The sequence below is a fragment of the Triticum dicoccoides genome, chromosome 1B (genome assembly GCF_002162155.2).
Source record: "Triticum dicoccoides isolate Atlit2015 ecotype Zavitan chromosome 1B, WEW_v2.0, whole genome shotgun sequence".
NCBI classification, from domain to species: domain Eukaryota; kingdom Viridiplantae; phylum Streptophyta; class Magnoliopsida; order Poales; family Poaceae; genus Triticum; species Triticum dicoccoides.
Window position 1 is genome coordinate 648,541,512 of NC_041381.1, and position 13,974 is coordinate 648,555,485.

Below are 13,974 nucleotides of genomic sequence, written 5' to 3' on the forward strand. Positions count from 1 at the left end.
GTACTAATTCCAAAAAATGCTGCCGTAGGGGGTTCAAACCTGTGACTTGGGGCAAAAAATGAGATGAACCGGACACAGCATCCACATTCATTTGATCCCTACTGGAATTTTTATTCTTTTTGTCACTAACACACCACGCTCATGGGCTAGAACATACTGTATTTTTTTAGAAATTTGTGGAAATTATGTAAATCCTAATTATAAATAATATACACATAAGTAAAATAAATTACATAAAAAGATGCTCATGTAATTCCAAAAAATGCCAACCTATTAATTTAACAAAATTCCGAAACATGGGCGATGCTGCAAAATCCTATGACTTGCTGTGTGTGGGACTATTCCGACATGTGGGTGGCTCTCGACACGGCGGATGTGAGGTGTAAAATTGTCCAGGTAATTCTAATCATTTCCCGAAAACAAAACACATGTTGAAAATGGGCTGCACTAATTGCGGTCCATTTTTTGCCCATGAGCGCGGTGGATTGTACACACAAACAGTAACAGTTTTATGTAGACACCAAAATTCCTTTTTTAGGGTGGTAGGCTCATCAGCTTGTGTCCCGTAGGTCCTGTATTCTAACCCTGATGATGACCTCAACTTTTTGTCGGAATTAAAGTTCTTAATTTATGTGGTTAAATACAATGATATAATTACTGGGTATCCTTCTAGTACATGAATCGTTATCCTGGTGGGTTGGCTAGCTGCGCACATCAGTTGGCTGGCACAGAGAGTGTGCCTTCGACGGACAAGTCGGTCCCATGGCGCTTTTTTGTGCGAAATAAAATAAAATTCAAGGGTATTTTTACAAAAAAAAACATGCCACATGCCTCTTCTACACCGCCCAGTCACTGACAATGGGCCCCTACGCCACACTGTCACACCTCGTTAGTGCCGCATGCGTATACAAACAAGTTTTGCACCGTATTTGCACGACGAGCCAAAAGTTGTGACACCAGTTCAATGTATGTCGCAAGTTCTTGCACTAAAGTGACTTTTCTCGTCAAGTTTAAGCACCGGTGGTGTAATTGACTCTAAAAAAAGTGGTTGCTCCGAGAGAGAGAGAGAGCGCTCTTTCCCTTTTTTTTGCAAAAAATATTTGGCTCTTTTCCCTCCAAAAAACAATTGTACTAACTTAAAAAAGAAACAAATTACGCTGCCTGCAAGCCCGGAAAAAATGGTATGTTCTGTTGGAGCCTTGGAGCAAAAGTTGGTGGTAGATTTTCTTAGAAAGCCCTGGCTAGCCACCGATCTTGTTTACCGGATCTTCATCAGGTTAGGTATCTCACCCCACCAGGCCAGGTCGATCGAACGCAACCAAATTAAACCATGTCCGCCGCCGGCGTTGGCCGTTTGTCGCGGTCGGCCACCAGCGTCGTCGCCAAAGCGGTGAGCGGGTTCCACCTGCTGCGCATCGACGGCTACTCGCAGGCCAAGACGGTCCTCCCAGGCGAGAAGATCTCCTCCGTGGGCTTCACCGTCGGCAGCGGGTCCTGGCGCATGGACTACTACCCCAACGGCCGCGACGCCGCCCCGAGATCCAACCACGCCTCTGTCTACATCCAGCTCACCGACGACTGCACCCGGCGTCCCGGCCAGGCGTGGTACAAGTTCAGCCTGCTGGACCACGCCGGCAACACCGCGTACGAGCTCCCGGCCGAGACCGGCTCCTTCACCGGCATCCCCAAACCCGAAGTCGACGACCATTACTACCACCCCTTGTACTCCCCCAGCCCGCGCTTGCGCGCCTTGAGGAGCCCTGCCGCTGCCGGCGACGAAGAAGGCCCCGGATGCGGCCACGAGCAGTTCATCGGGAGGGAAGAGCTGGAGCATCTGATCCGCGACGACTTCCTCGTGGTCCGGTGCGACGTCGGCCTTAGGGAGATGACGTGCTCGCGTCTGGCGGCGGACGAGATCGACAACTGGGAAGATGATGAAGGTGATGAGGCGGAGGAGGGCTACTACGGGGCTCCAACTTATTATCCTCCTCATCCCGGACGGGGTCGACGCCGTCGTCAGCCGGACGACGGTGAGTACGTCAAGTGGTGTTTGGCCCAGCGGCCTGGTGAGCCGCGGATCCAGCAGGGACGAAAGGTCGGCGGCCAATATGCATGAGAGGTGACAAGCATGAATTACAACAATAACTTTTTCAGGCCGTGATTCCTTCCTTTTTTTTACTCCCGTAGTTGATCTTATTAATAATCCTGTGGGCTATGGCCATCGTGGCAGCTATCGCAATAGTTAAAAGCTCGTACATAACTTGGTATGAGCGATGCACATCGATTCCCGACGGTTTTTCAAGGAGACCCGGTTCCTATTCATGTCAGTGGTCTTTAGGTTGTTTTGTGGTAGGATGTGGCTGCTCATGTGCTTTTATTTTTTTATCTTCTTTGTAAGAGGGTCTCATGATTATCTTGTATGCTTAATGCTAGTTAAAGACTACATTATATCTTTCTAAGAATTTACTACTAGCTTACTTTATTATAAACTGCCCAAAAGTCTTTTACTTAGGGATAGGAACAGAGGGTGTATTACATTACTCGATTTAACACAAAAGGGTACCTTCTTTTCTCATGTAGATTATCTGAATTGATGCTCCTATTTACTTGAAAAATGGAAACCAGAACCGTGCCAGGTGATCTTATGTATAGTCCAGTTCACCAAAAAGTTTCAGTTTAGTGCCTCGCCGCATGACTAACCTTTGTCTTGTAATATGGTTGCCATCTCTTCCAGGTAAGGTATCATAACATGTATTTACTGTGACGACAAACAATGTGAGAGTGCATGGCTCACTACGGGAAAACACATGTCCCGCGTTTACAACAGAAGCTTGGCAAAGCGTCTGCCACATGTCCATCCTCACCGCACTTGACAACTCTATGAGGGCGGGCCCTATAAGCGGAGTGCCCTTTAAGGACATAAGGCATACAAAATTTCTTTTATTTTATAAAATGCCAAAAGTGTAAGCCGAGTGCACGATAGGAAACACGCAGCTTAAACTCGTGCCCCTTCACCTTCGTCTACCCCGGTTAATGAGCAGCCGGTTCGATGCCTCCACCCACCTCCCCCCCTCTCGGCAATCGGGCCCTGCTTGGCCACCGCCTCGCTCCCTTGCCGCTCATCTCCTCTATTTGTTGAATCCTCCTCCCGAGGCACTCCAGCCATCCCCCGCTGGCCCGGACGACCTCCTCGAGCACCTTCTTCATCATTTTTCTTTTTGTTTTTATTAAAATTTGAAATGTTTATTAGTTGTTTGTATGTTATTTGTTAGTATCGTTAGTTGCTGCCTATTTAGTTAGTATTTTGTATAATAATTTGTAAAATATGCTTGTGTGTGTGTGTGTGTGAGAGAGAGAGAGAAAGAGAGAGAGAGCGCTATAGGTGTCGACGCGGATTTCCTCTAAATCGTGATAAATGAAGTGGTCTTCTGACCCATCCTCTTTCGTTCTTCAATCCTCTACCTTCTTCCCCTTCTCCATTCACCACTGGTTATGCATGTTTTCATTGGCTATTTTGATGAATATTTGCTGCCTGTCATATTTAGGAAATAAGGGATTTTGTTCATAATTTACTTTTTGAAAAAAAAACACCCAAAGAACATCTCATATGTGATATTTATCAAGGAAAACATTCGAAGGACAATAAGACACAAAACAACAAGTAAAAAAATTAAAATTACAACGAAAATCATATTGTCCGTCTTTTTCTTTCACTTGCTCACCTGCTGGAGATTAAAAAATGCATTGAACATGCAGTAAGTGATAAGGAGAACTGCAAACGCCTTCAACATACAAGGCTTTCAAGACCAACATGAGCGGTGAGCCGGTGACAAACTGTTAGTTGTTTGCGCCCGCATGAATTACAACAGATTTTTTTGTAGGCCGTGATTCCTTCCTTTCTTCTTCTAACTCTCGTGGTTGATAGTAGTAATCCTATAGGTTATATTGCCATTTTTCATTGCGGCAGCTAGCACAATAGTTAAGGGCTACATTGTACTTTCCAATTATATTACTTAACTTAACACAAAATGATATACCCCATGTTCACAATTATAAGATGTTTTAGATATTCCAATATAGACTATATACGTAATAAAAAGAGTGAACTAACACACTAAAACGTGTCTTTATGCACCAGGCTCATTAAAAAGGTCTGGTCATTAAACGCCAATTGTGTTGGTTTGTAGAAATCCTTTATAATCAAGGTAATCCCGTGAGATGGTAAAGGCCTTGGTTGGACAACAGAATCACGATACGGCTGCATTTTGGTCATGGGGTTATTAGGACACATCCCCTACACATACAGGTCGACAACACATAGTAATAGTGTTTCTTGAGCCATGTTGGATATAGATGAAATCCTTAGTGCAAGTATACATTTGTAGGTGAAGACCTTAAGCCCTAGCATGTTTTTTTTGTTGTTTTTTTCCTTTAAATTGTGTGTATTTGGTCCAGGAAACTGGAACTTCTAGCGAAAACAAGAACTTGCCATAATCATCTTTCGATTAGCAATTCTTTTTGTGGGTTAGATAACATAGGTCACCTCTGGGGAAAAAGACAGAAACTATCTACATCCGAAAATGGATAAAAGGTAATCACTTGGTGGTTCTGGCGAGCCGTGCTTGCCCCACCTACCATGACCCCCTTCCTCCCGGTCCTACCACCGCCCATCTCTAGTTTCCAAGCCTCCTCCCGCCACTACAAAAGACAGCACCAGCAACATCTTTGATCACCCCGCTAGCTCCGGCAAAACGTGTAGGCCCCATTGACCGCGTCATGCGTCCCATTCCCGGTCCCGCAATCACCTAACACCGGCTTCCAAGCCTCCTCCCGCCACCTCAAAAGACACCATCAACAACAACTTCGACCACACCACTATCTTTGGACCCACCGACCACGCCCCCTGCATTCCCTGCCCCACTATCGCCTATCTACACCTTCCAAACCTCCTCCCACCAGCACCAAAAAATGCCACCAGCAACATCTTCAACTAACATCCCCGTCTCCAGCGCCACCGAACTATGTCCCCCTTCCATTCCCGCTCTTGGGTCGTCTATATCCGCCTACCAAGCCAGATCACCTGATTCGGAGCTCATAGCTGCAACTGCAAACTCCAGAGCCCCCCCTCGCACGTGCGCCATGTTGACCTCCCTTGAGGCTAGGAATCGAGCTATGGTGCCTCTCAGCCTCCCCCATGCTCCTCACTGCTCCATTCATGGTGAGCTCCCGCCCGCCACCACGCTCTCCAACCCACGACACACACAATGTGTTCTATGAAATGGCTAGTAGACACATGTGTTTTTTGGTGATAATGTGGGAAAATGTTTTCTTTTTTAATATAATAGGAGGCACAACAGAGTGCAGCCTTTCATGACCCCGCAAAAAAGAACAAGAATGGAGCCTTCATAAACTCAGGATTTTTTATACTTTGGTTTTGGGCACTTCAGTTTTGGGCATGGATTAGAGTTGCCAAAACGCCTGAAGGCGTTGAATCGTGAAGACTGAGCCAATTATACGATTTGCAGTTATCGGGATCAAATTAGTGTTGTTAATTGTTTCCATGTTTATCGGTCTTTAGTTGTAACCTACTATACTTTGTATATCGCGCGTGAGAATGCTCCTGATATATTCATGGATGGAAACCAACAATACATACGCCGCCATTTATGCAAAGTCTTTGTCTTCTAGGTTAGCTTCAGTTCAATCAGGGTCTCGTTTGTACCTTGTGGCGCCGCTATGCCACGTCTACCGCCTCCTCCCTCCTCCCTCCTCTACCGTCCATGATGGCACCACGATGCCATGGCAGACCGCGTCGGACATTGTGGCGTGGCGCAGCGAACCTTGGTCCACGTCGGAGCTCGTCGAGGTCCATGGGTACTCCCAGCGGGCCAAGGGTATCGGCACCGGCGGACACGTCAGTTCTGAGACATTCAGCGCGCTGGGCTATGACTGGCGTGTGAAGATCCGGCAGCGGCTGGGTCTCCGTCTGCCTGCAGATCCGGGCTAGCCGCGCCAACGACAATGGCTACACTGTGTCATGGCGCGGTTCAGCATCTGCTTGCTCGGCCAAGACAGGCGAGAGGTGCCATCCTGGTCTGAATCGATCCTGGTCCCCGCCGAAGAGCTCCGCCATGAACACCGAGGACCGAGCGGCGACCAATACCTTTCAGCCGGAGAACGGCGCCGCAACGACGTGTGGTGCAGGTCAATGACATGGAGCCGAGAGTCTTCCATGCCATGCTCGAATTCATCTACACGGACGCACTGCCTGCCGACGTCGATGATACGGTGGAGATGGCCCAACACCTCCTCGTGGCGGCCGACAGGTATGATCTGCAGAGGCAGATGTTGATCTGCGAGGAGATGTTGCGTGACAACATTGACACGCGTACGGCGGCGACCACCCTGACGCTGGCTGAGCGGCATGGTTGCCGCGGGCTCAAGGAGGCGTGCATGTACTACCTCGCGCCACCGGGCAGCCTAGAGGCCGTCATGGCGAGCGATGGCTTTCGGCACCAAACGGGGAGCTGCGCCGCCCTCCGCAGGGCCATCATCGACTAGGCCGCCGTCTCTGGCTCCCACATTCTTAAGATAGTCGGCTACTCAGAGACCAAAATGCTCGGCTACGGCAATTGCATCACGCCCACCGTCAACGGCGGAGACAGCAGGGGACCAGCTAGGGCCAAGGCCCGGGCCAACATGTCAAAAAAAATTTAGAGCAGCGATTTTTTGTTTCAGAAGTTATGTGTTATGCTGTTCTGGGCCTTGTGGCCCTCCCTAACCGATGAGCAACAGCAAACTTGGCACAATGAATCCTGTACAAGGCTTGACTTTTCTCTAGTGTTATTCTATCCTAAAAGCTAATCCCAAACACAAAGAGGCAAAGCCACCGCCGGCTCCCAGCCACACGTGATTCCTCTTCCCACCTTTCCCTTTCCTTGGTCCCCTGTGGTCCAGCCTTTGCTCTGCTCATCCATGGAGACAAACCACTAGCCCCCAAATCTCCTAAATCTTTCTAGTTGCTCTCTCCTGAGCTGCTGCAGCGCCGCCGGCCGGCTGGACGGCCAACGGTTCATCTTTCTTCAAGCTGCTGCAAGCACACAAGAAGAGGTATATATTCTTGATTTGAGATCCCTCTTTCTCTGTCGCTCAGATCTGAAATTTGTTCTATAATTTTTGTTTGGCTTTTCAATTCTCTAAATTGGATAGTCTTATAGTGGTCTGTGTTCAATTTTTCTAGGGTAATCAGTTGTCTCCATGGCCAAAAATAAAAGAAAGCATGCAACGCTGCATTCTTTTTTTGAGAAGAAAAGAAGAACTGATGTTCCAGAACAAATTATTTTGGTTGATGCCCCTCCCTTGGTAGATGAAGAAGAACAAGTGGATGAACAAGAACAAATAGAAGAAACTCCAATATCAACAACACCACCTCAGGTTATGAGAGGGAGGGGCAATGATGATTCTGCTATTTTGGTGGTAGAAAGAGAACCAGGTCTGCGGTGCCAAATTTCAGATTATCCTCCTAACGATCAAGAAAAAGCTCGAATGGCATATATAAAGCATGGGGCATATCATTTTAAAATGGATGAGTATCCTCCCGATGAGTCGGTGACCCATCCACGCAAGTTTCAATATCATTGGTTTAAGAGCTTCCCTTGGTTAGAATATTCAGCGGATAAAGATGCAGTCTACTGTTTTCCATGCTTTTTATTTTGTAAGAAGCCACTTGGAAAGAAAGGATCTGATGTGTTTACAGTGAAAGGATTCAAAAAATGGAAGAGAGTTAATGACGGAGAGAGATGTGCATTCTTAACTCACATGGGAAAGGACAGTAAATCTGCTCATAATTATGCTGCAAAATGTTATGATAATCTGAAGAATAAGCCATGTCATCTGGAACCATTAGTGGTGAAGCAAACAGATGGGGATATCAAAAGGAATAGGCTGCGTCTTAGAGTAACCGTTGATTCACTACGGTGGTTAGCATTCCAAGCTTGCCCCTTCCGAGGACATGATGAAAGTCTTGATTCGAAGAACCAAGGTAATTTCCTTGAAATGGTGAAACTGATAGCTTCTTATGATGAGGAAATTGGTGATGTAGTGTTGGGTAATGCTCCAGGCAATGCGAAGTACACATCGCCTACAATTCAAAAAGAACTTCTAGGTATCATTGCTTCTAAGGTGCAAAGTGAAATCCGTAAAGAAATAGGAGATGCCAAGTTCTGCTTGCTTGTTGACGAGTCAAGAGATGAATCCAAAAGAGAGCAAATGGCAGTAGTTATTCGTTTTGTTGATAAACCTGGTTTCACTCGTGAGCGTTTTCTTGATATTGTTCATGTTGCTGATACATCTTCGGCTACTCTAAAAGAAGAGATATCATCTGTTTTGGTTCAACATCAGTTAGATGTGAACAATATTCGCGGTCAAGGGTACGATGGTGCTAGTAACATGCGTGGAGAGTGGAATGGACTACAAGCAAAGTTCATGGAGGAGTGTCCTTATGCATATTATATCCATTGTTTTGCTCATCAGTTGCAGCTAGCTCTTGTTGCTGCATCAAAAGAAGTAGCTGATGTTCACAACTTTTTTGATCATCTTGCTCTTGTTATCAATACGGTTGTGTCTTCTAGTAAGAGACATGATGAGTTGCAAGCAAATCAAGTTGCTGAAATGGAGCATTTGATTGAGCTCGGTGAGCTTGAAACTGGAAGTGGGGCTAATCAAGTCGGAACTTTACAACGGCCTTGTGATACTAGGTGGAGTTCACACTATGCTTCTGTTTGCAGCCTTGTGAAATTGTACAAACCAACATTTTTGGTACTTAAAAGCATTGCAACTGCTAAAGGATCTGGTACTTCACCTTCCGCACGAGCAAAGGCTTCTGGTGCTGTTAAGTTGATGATGTCTTTTGACTTCATATTTATTCTGCATGTCATGAAAGAACTTATGGGAATCACGGACATGCTATGCAAAAAGTTGCAACAAAAGTCTCAAGATATTGTGAATGCCATGGATGATGTTAAGACTACCAAAATGTTGATCCAGGAGCTAAGAGATAATGGTTGGAACAAGCTTAAAGCTGACGTGCTTTCATTCTGTACCAAACATGGAGTTCAAACACCACATTTCAGTGAGTTATATGTGGATTTCATTAATTCTCGTGCGGAGGATGAGACTACAGTTGAGCACCATTATCGCTGTGACATTTTCATGGTTGCTGTTGATCAGCAAGCACAAGAGCTGAATTGTAGATTCAACAAACAAGCTACAGAGCTTCTCATCCTGTGTACTTCCTTGGACCCAAAAGATTCATTCCGTTCATTTAACATTGATAATATATGTTCTCTGGCTTCAAAGTTCTATCCTGCTGATTTTAAAGAACAAGAAATGAATAATCTAAGATGTCAGTTACGACATTACGAGAATGTTGTACCCACAAGCCCAAAGTTTCAGAATTTGACAACTATATCAGAACTTTGTCAACGACTTGCATCTAGTGGAAAATCAGATGAATATTACTTGATTGACAGGTATCTAATGTTCTCTGTTCCTGTACTGGTTGATTTATTCATTGCTAAAAGGTCTAACTACTTCTTAATGTACAGACTCATTCGGCTTGTTCTTACTTTACCGGTTTCAACGGCAACTACAGAACGTGCATTTTCTGCCATGAAACTTGTGAAGACAAGGCTTCGGAATAAGATGGAAGATGGATTTCTAAGGGACTGCTTGCTAATTTATATTGAAAAGGAGATTGCTGTTGGAATATCAACAGATGCAATTATAGATGAGTTCGATGAACCACCACGTCGAGTGCCATTTAGTTGAAGGCTTGGAGCAAGTTAGTTTCTCTATCTTCTATTATCTAGATTTTTCTTTTGTGTGATGTACCATTGAAAAATTGCATATCCTTTTGTATCAACGGTGAATGGTGGTGTAATCAATGAAAAATATCATGCTATTACATCTGCCTCACTGTTTTTTTGTTTAAAAATTTGTACGAAAGTGTTGCTGCCTTCAGTCGGCCCGTGTTATACATTTTTCCTGGCTCCGCCACTGCCCACCGTGTTCGTGGTCGGAGGCCGGCGATGGTGCTTGGAGTACTATCCCGATGGCCATAGCTTGGGACACGCCGGGTGGATATTCATCTTTATCAGGCTCCATCGCCCGACGCCATTCGAGCCACTACCGCCAAAGCATGGTACGAGATCAGCCTGCCTACCCTGGATGGGAAACCGGCTGCGTGTCGACCACGGAGTTCCCCGGCGTTCACTGCCTCCACTGCTGCTCGTCGGCGTCAAGTTCTTGTTTTAAAGGCCTTTGCGACATGAGTCCAAATATGTATAAAAAAGATGAAATCAGAATTTAAAAGATATGAGCGAATTGGGTTAGCAAAGGTGAAATGACGAGTGCATTTGCTCGGGAGGGAGAAGAGAGAGAATGGGCAGCGCATGCATGCAAGTACTATACCATCTGAGTGACTGGGAAAAAAACGGACTGTACCAAAGTATGGGACCTACCGCGCCACCTGTGTATTGGTGTGTATTTCATTTGAAAAACAATTCGCGAGTTATACATTATTCTGACGCACGAATCTCGAGAACTGAATGAACTGCCGAGGATCTACCGGTACCTAGCAGAACCGCTCAGTTTTCCGCTTTCATGACAAATGATTTACCAGTGAATACACGCAAAGGTGTAAAGAATCTCGATGCAAACCCTGAATAGTTGATGCTTCACCGCTTTGTAGTGTTTCGTTAGAAAAACTATTTTGCACATATTCTCTCTTGATCTATGCATCCATTGTCCGTCGTTACTAGCGATACCATTTGCTCAACAAACAGATCGATCAGGTGCTCCTCCATTCTATCCTCGGAAAAAACAATAGGTGCTCCATTCTACCAGCAACCTGTCGTGTCGGTAGTGGCAATGCCATTTGCTCAGCTCCTCTTATTCAGCCAACTACGCATCACACCAAAAATACCTTTTCCCTCACGCATCACACATAATTGTTCTAGTAGTATTTGCTACTCCCTCCGTCTCGGTTTACAAGTCTTACACGTATACCTAGGTTGTCAATTTTATCACCCTAATATAAACTATATAACATAAAAATTATATCTTTAGAAAATAAAACATCTGAAGTTTATATTGGTATATTTTTTATAATATATAACTTGTATTAGGTTGGTCAAATTGACAACCTAAGGGTACGCATACGCCCTGTAAACTGTGAGAGAGGGGGTAACATTATTTCTAGGTCGCCACTCAAGGCCTCCTTACTTTGCCATGGTGATATCACACCGGATACTAAAAGCATCGTCATTCAGGCAGCCCGATTCCTCCAGGACCTTCTTCTCCACGAGTTCACCGACGACTATCTTGACGACGTGTGACACGAACGGGGAGGGGACGTGACGTTCCCCGTTCGCTCCTCAGGAGCAAGGAGCTGCCGATGCAGGTCGGACGGCGGGACAACGACGGGCCGCGGGGTGACGGCGGGTTCGGAGCACATGTGGTAGACGGCGACTTCGCAGCTGACTCTGAAACAATCGTCATCTCCCACGTAGGCCTCCAAGGCGTCAACCTCGATGAACCGGCGATATCCATGTTCTTCCTCGGGAGTGAAGGGGACGATCTTGCTCCGCCTCCACTGTCTGCTGTACGACGGCACCTGTTGTCTGTCCTGGCCGAGTAAAGAGATGCTGAACCGCGCCATGGCAGTCAAGCCGTCGTCGTTGGCGCGGCTAGCCTGGATCTGCAGGTAGACGGAGACCCAGCCGGCGTCGGACGAACTCTTGCCGTCGGGGTAGATCTTCACGCACCAGTCATAGACCCCGGCGCGGAACACGTCGGAGGTCATGTGTCCGCCACCCGCCAGTGCCGACACACTTGGCGAGCCCAGAGTACCCGTCGATCTCGACGACCTTCGATCCGAACTGGGGTGTCCTGCGCCACGCCACAATGTCCGAGGCGGTCTGCCATGGCGGCGTCAGGGTGGCTAGTGGCGTCGCCGGCACTGGTGGTGGAGTGGCGGTGTCATCGTCGAGGGTGGAGGAGGGGGAAGGAGACGGTGGACGTGATGACATAGCTAATTGAGGTAAAACATGAAAGCTTTGCTATTTGGCTTTTGGTTTCCATACCGCTTTTACCGGAAAATAAATCACGTGTATCCTTAATCATGTGCGATATAGACGGATGATGCGTTATTTTATTTATTACAACTAAATCACGGTAAACATGGAAGCGGTTAACAGCATTGATATGATCCCATAATAAGACCTGCGATAATTACTACGACCGCAGTTGACTGGGTCTTGATGATTCATCAACCACGTCAAGGACCACAAAAATGTTCTGACAGACGCTCCTCATATTATCAAAGACTGCAAATATATATAATCCGAACAAACCATTAATTCAAGTATTCATGATTATAAGGGCATCTCCAACTGTAACCCGTAAATTTTCTCCCACGTTTGTTCGCGGACATGGATGCGGGAGGCCGCCATCCAACTGTGCCCGCATATATTTCAAATATGTTTTCAACGAACCGGATGAAATTCATACAAACACGGCCGGATTTCTTACAAACACGGCGGATTTTCATTAGATTTCGAACATTTAGAACAAAAAATTAACCGACCCGACCCTAAACTTATCTACAGCGGCGGTGCCCGGCGTCCAAGCCCTTCCCGTCGTCCATCCGTAGTCTTCATGACCACCGGGATAAGACCGGCGAAGTGAAGTTGCGGTCTTCGGCGAGAAAGAGTAGGACACGGGAGGCGGACCGGCCCACATGGGACACAAGGCCTTGCCGCCTCCGATGCCCTACTCATCCTTGGAGGAGTCCACGCCTTGTCCATCGCCGGTGGACGTGAGGTTCACAATGAAAATTGTGGTGCCCACGGTGTCGTCCCATTGGGCCGCCGGATGGTTCATTAGCGGCGCGTAGAAGGCACAGCTGGCATTGTTCTCCTCCGCAATCGCCTGGAGTTGCACCTCCGTGGAGGCCGCTTCCTAGCGAGCGGCGGCTTGAGCGTGGACGGCATCGTAGATGGCACGCTGCTCCGCGACAAAGTTGGGGTTCGCCGCCGCCACGGCCTCCTCGCTCGTGCGCTTGCCATAGATCTAGCCCTCCGCCAGCCGGTGTTGCTCTAGAAGGAACAAGTTGTACCGATGTTTCTCCTGGGCCTACTGGAACGCCGACAAAGGCCAGCGCGGGTTGCACCTCCCTCATGGCGGCGTTGTACTGCGCATGCGCCTGCTCCATGGTGAAGCCGGTGTGCACAAGAGGCGCGGGAGCTGGGGTGGTGTCGTCGGAGCCCGTCTATATCGGGGTGTCATCCTCGTCGTCGGAGATCTTGGGCGAGCTGGCGAGCAAGCCGACCTTGATCCGCTTGGCACGACGGCTTCCTCGGGCGGTGGCAAGGGCGGCCATCGCGCGCTTCATCTCAGTGAAAAGGCTTTCCTATAGAGATTCGCCGCATACAGTCATGGCGGATGCAGTGCAAGAAAGGAGGATGGGAGCGGGCTTGTGCTATGGCGTGAAGTTAGCCGGGTGCAGCCGTTTTAAATAGCGGATTCCAATGAGGCCAGGCGTCCGGGTGCGTCAATGTGTGGCGCTGGAGCGGGTTTCTCAGGCGGCGAGCCTGCTTAATGGCGGCATACGGACAGGCTGGGCATTAAACGGGTGTGGTAGATATCTGTCCCGTCTCGTCCAATAACGCGTCTCTAGCATTGAACAGGCGCGGACACCGAAGTATCGTCGCGGGCGGCGCCCACGGCGGACGCGCCGCTTCATTGGTTGAGACATCTTCAATGTGGAGCGGCACGCTCTACATCGACATGAACGCGGGCAGCTGGCGCTGGGCGGAAACACGCACAAACGAGGGAGGAGAGGGTTTGATGGGCCAAGGCGGTTAGAAGCAGGCATGGCAGCGATCCAAACTCCCGCAAAGGACCCCACATTTA

The 13,974-nt window shown here is 47.7% G+C and overlaps 1 protein-coding gene across 1 annotated transcript; it reads left to right on the plus strand.

Moving 5' to 3' along the window:
• The first annotated feature begins 1,330 nt into the window (after window positions 1-1,330).
• LOC119310953 (BTB/POZ and MATH domain-containing protein 6-like) lies at window positions 1,331-2,443 on the plus strand. The gene has a single exon (XM_037586576.1). It carries the CDS (start codon window positions 1,331-1,333, stop codon window positions 2,114-2,116), a length of 786 nt encoding a protein of 261 aa, XP_037442473.1. The 3' UTR covers window positions 2,117-2,443.
• The last annotated feature ends 11,531 nt before the right edge of the window (window positions 2,444-13,974 follow it).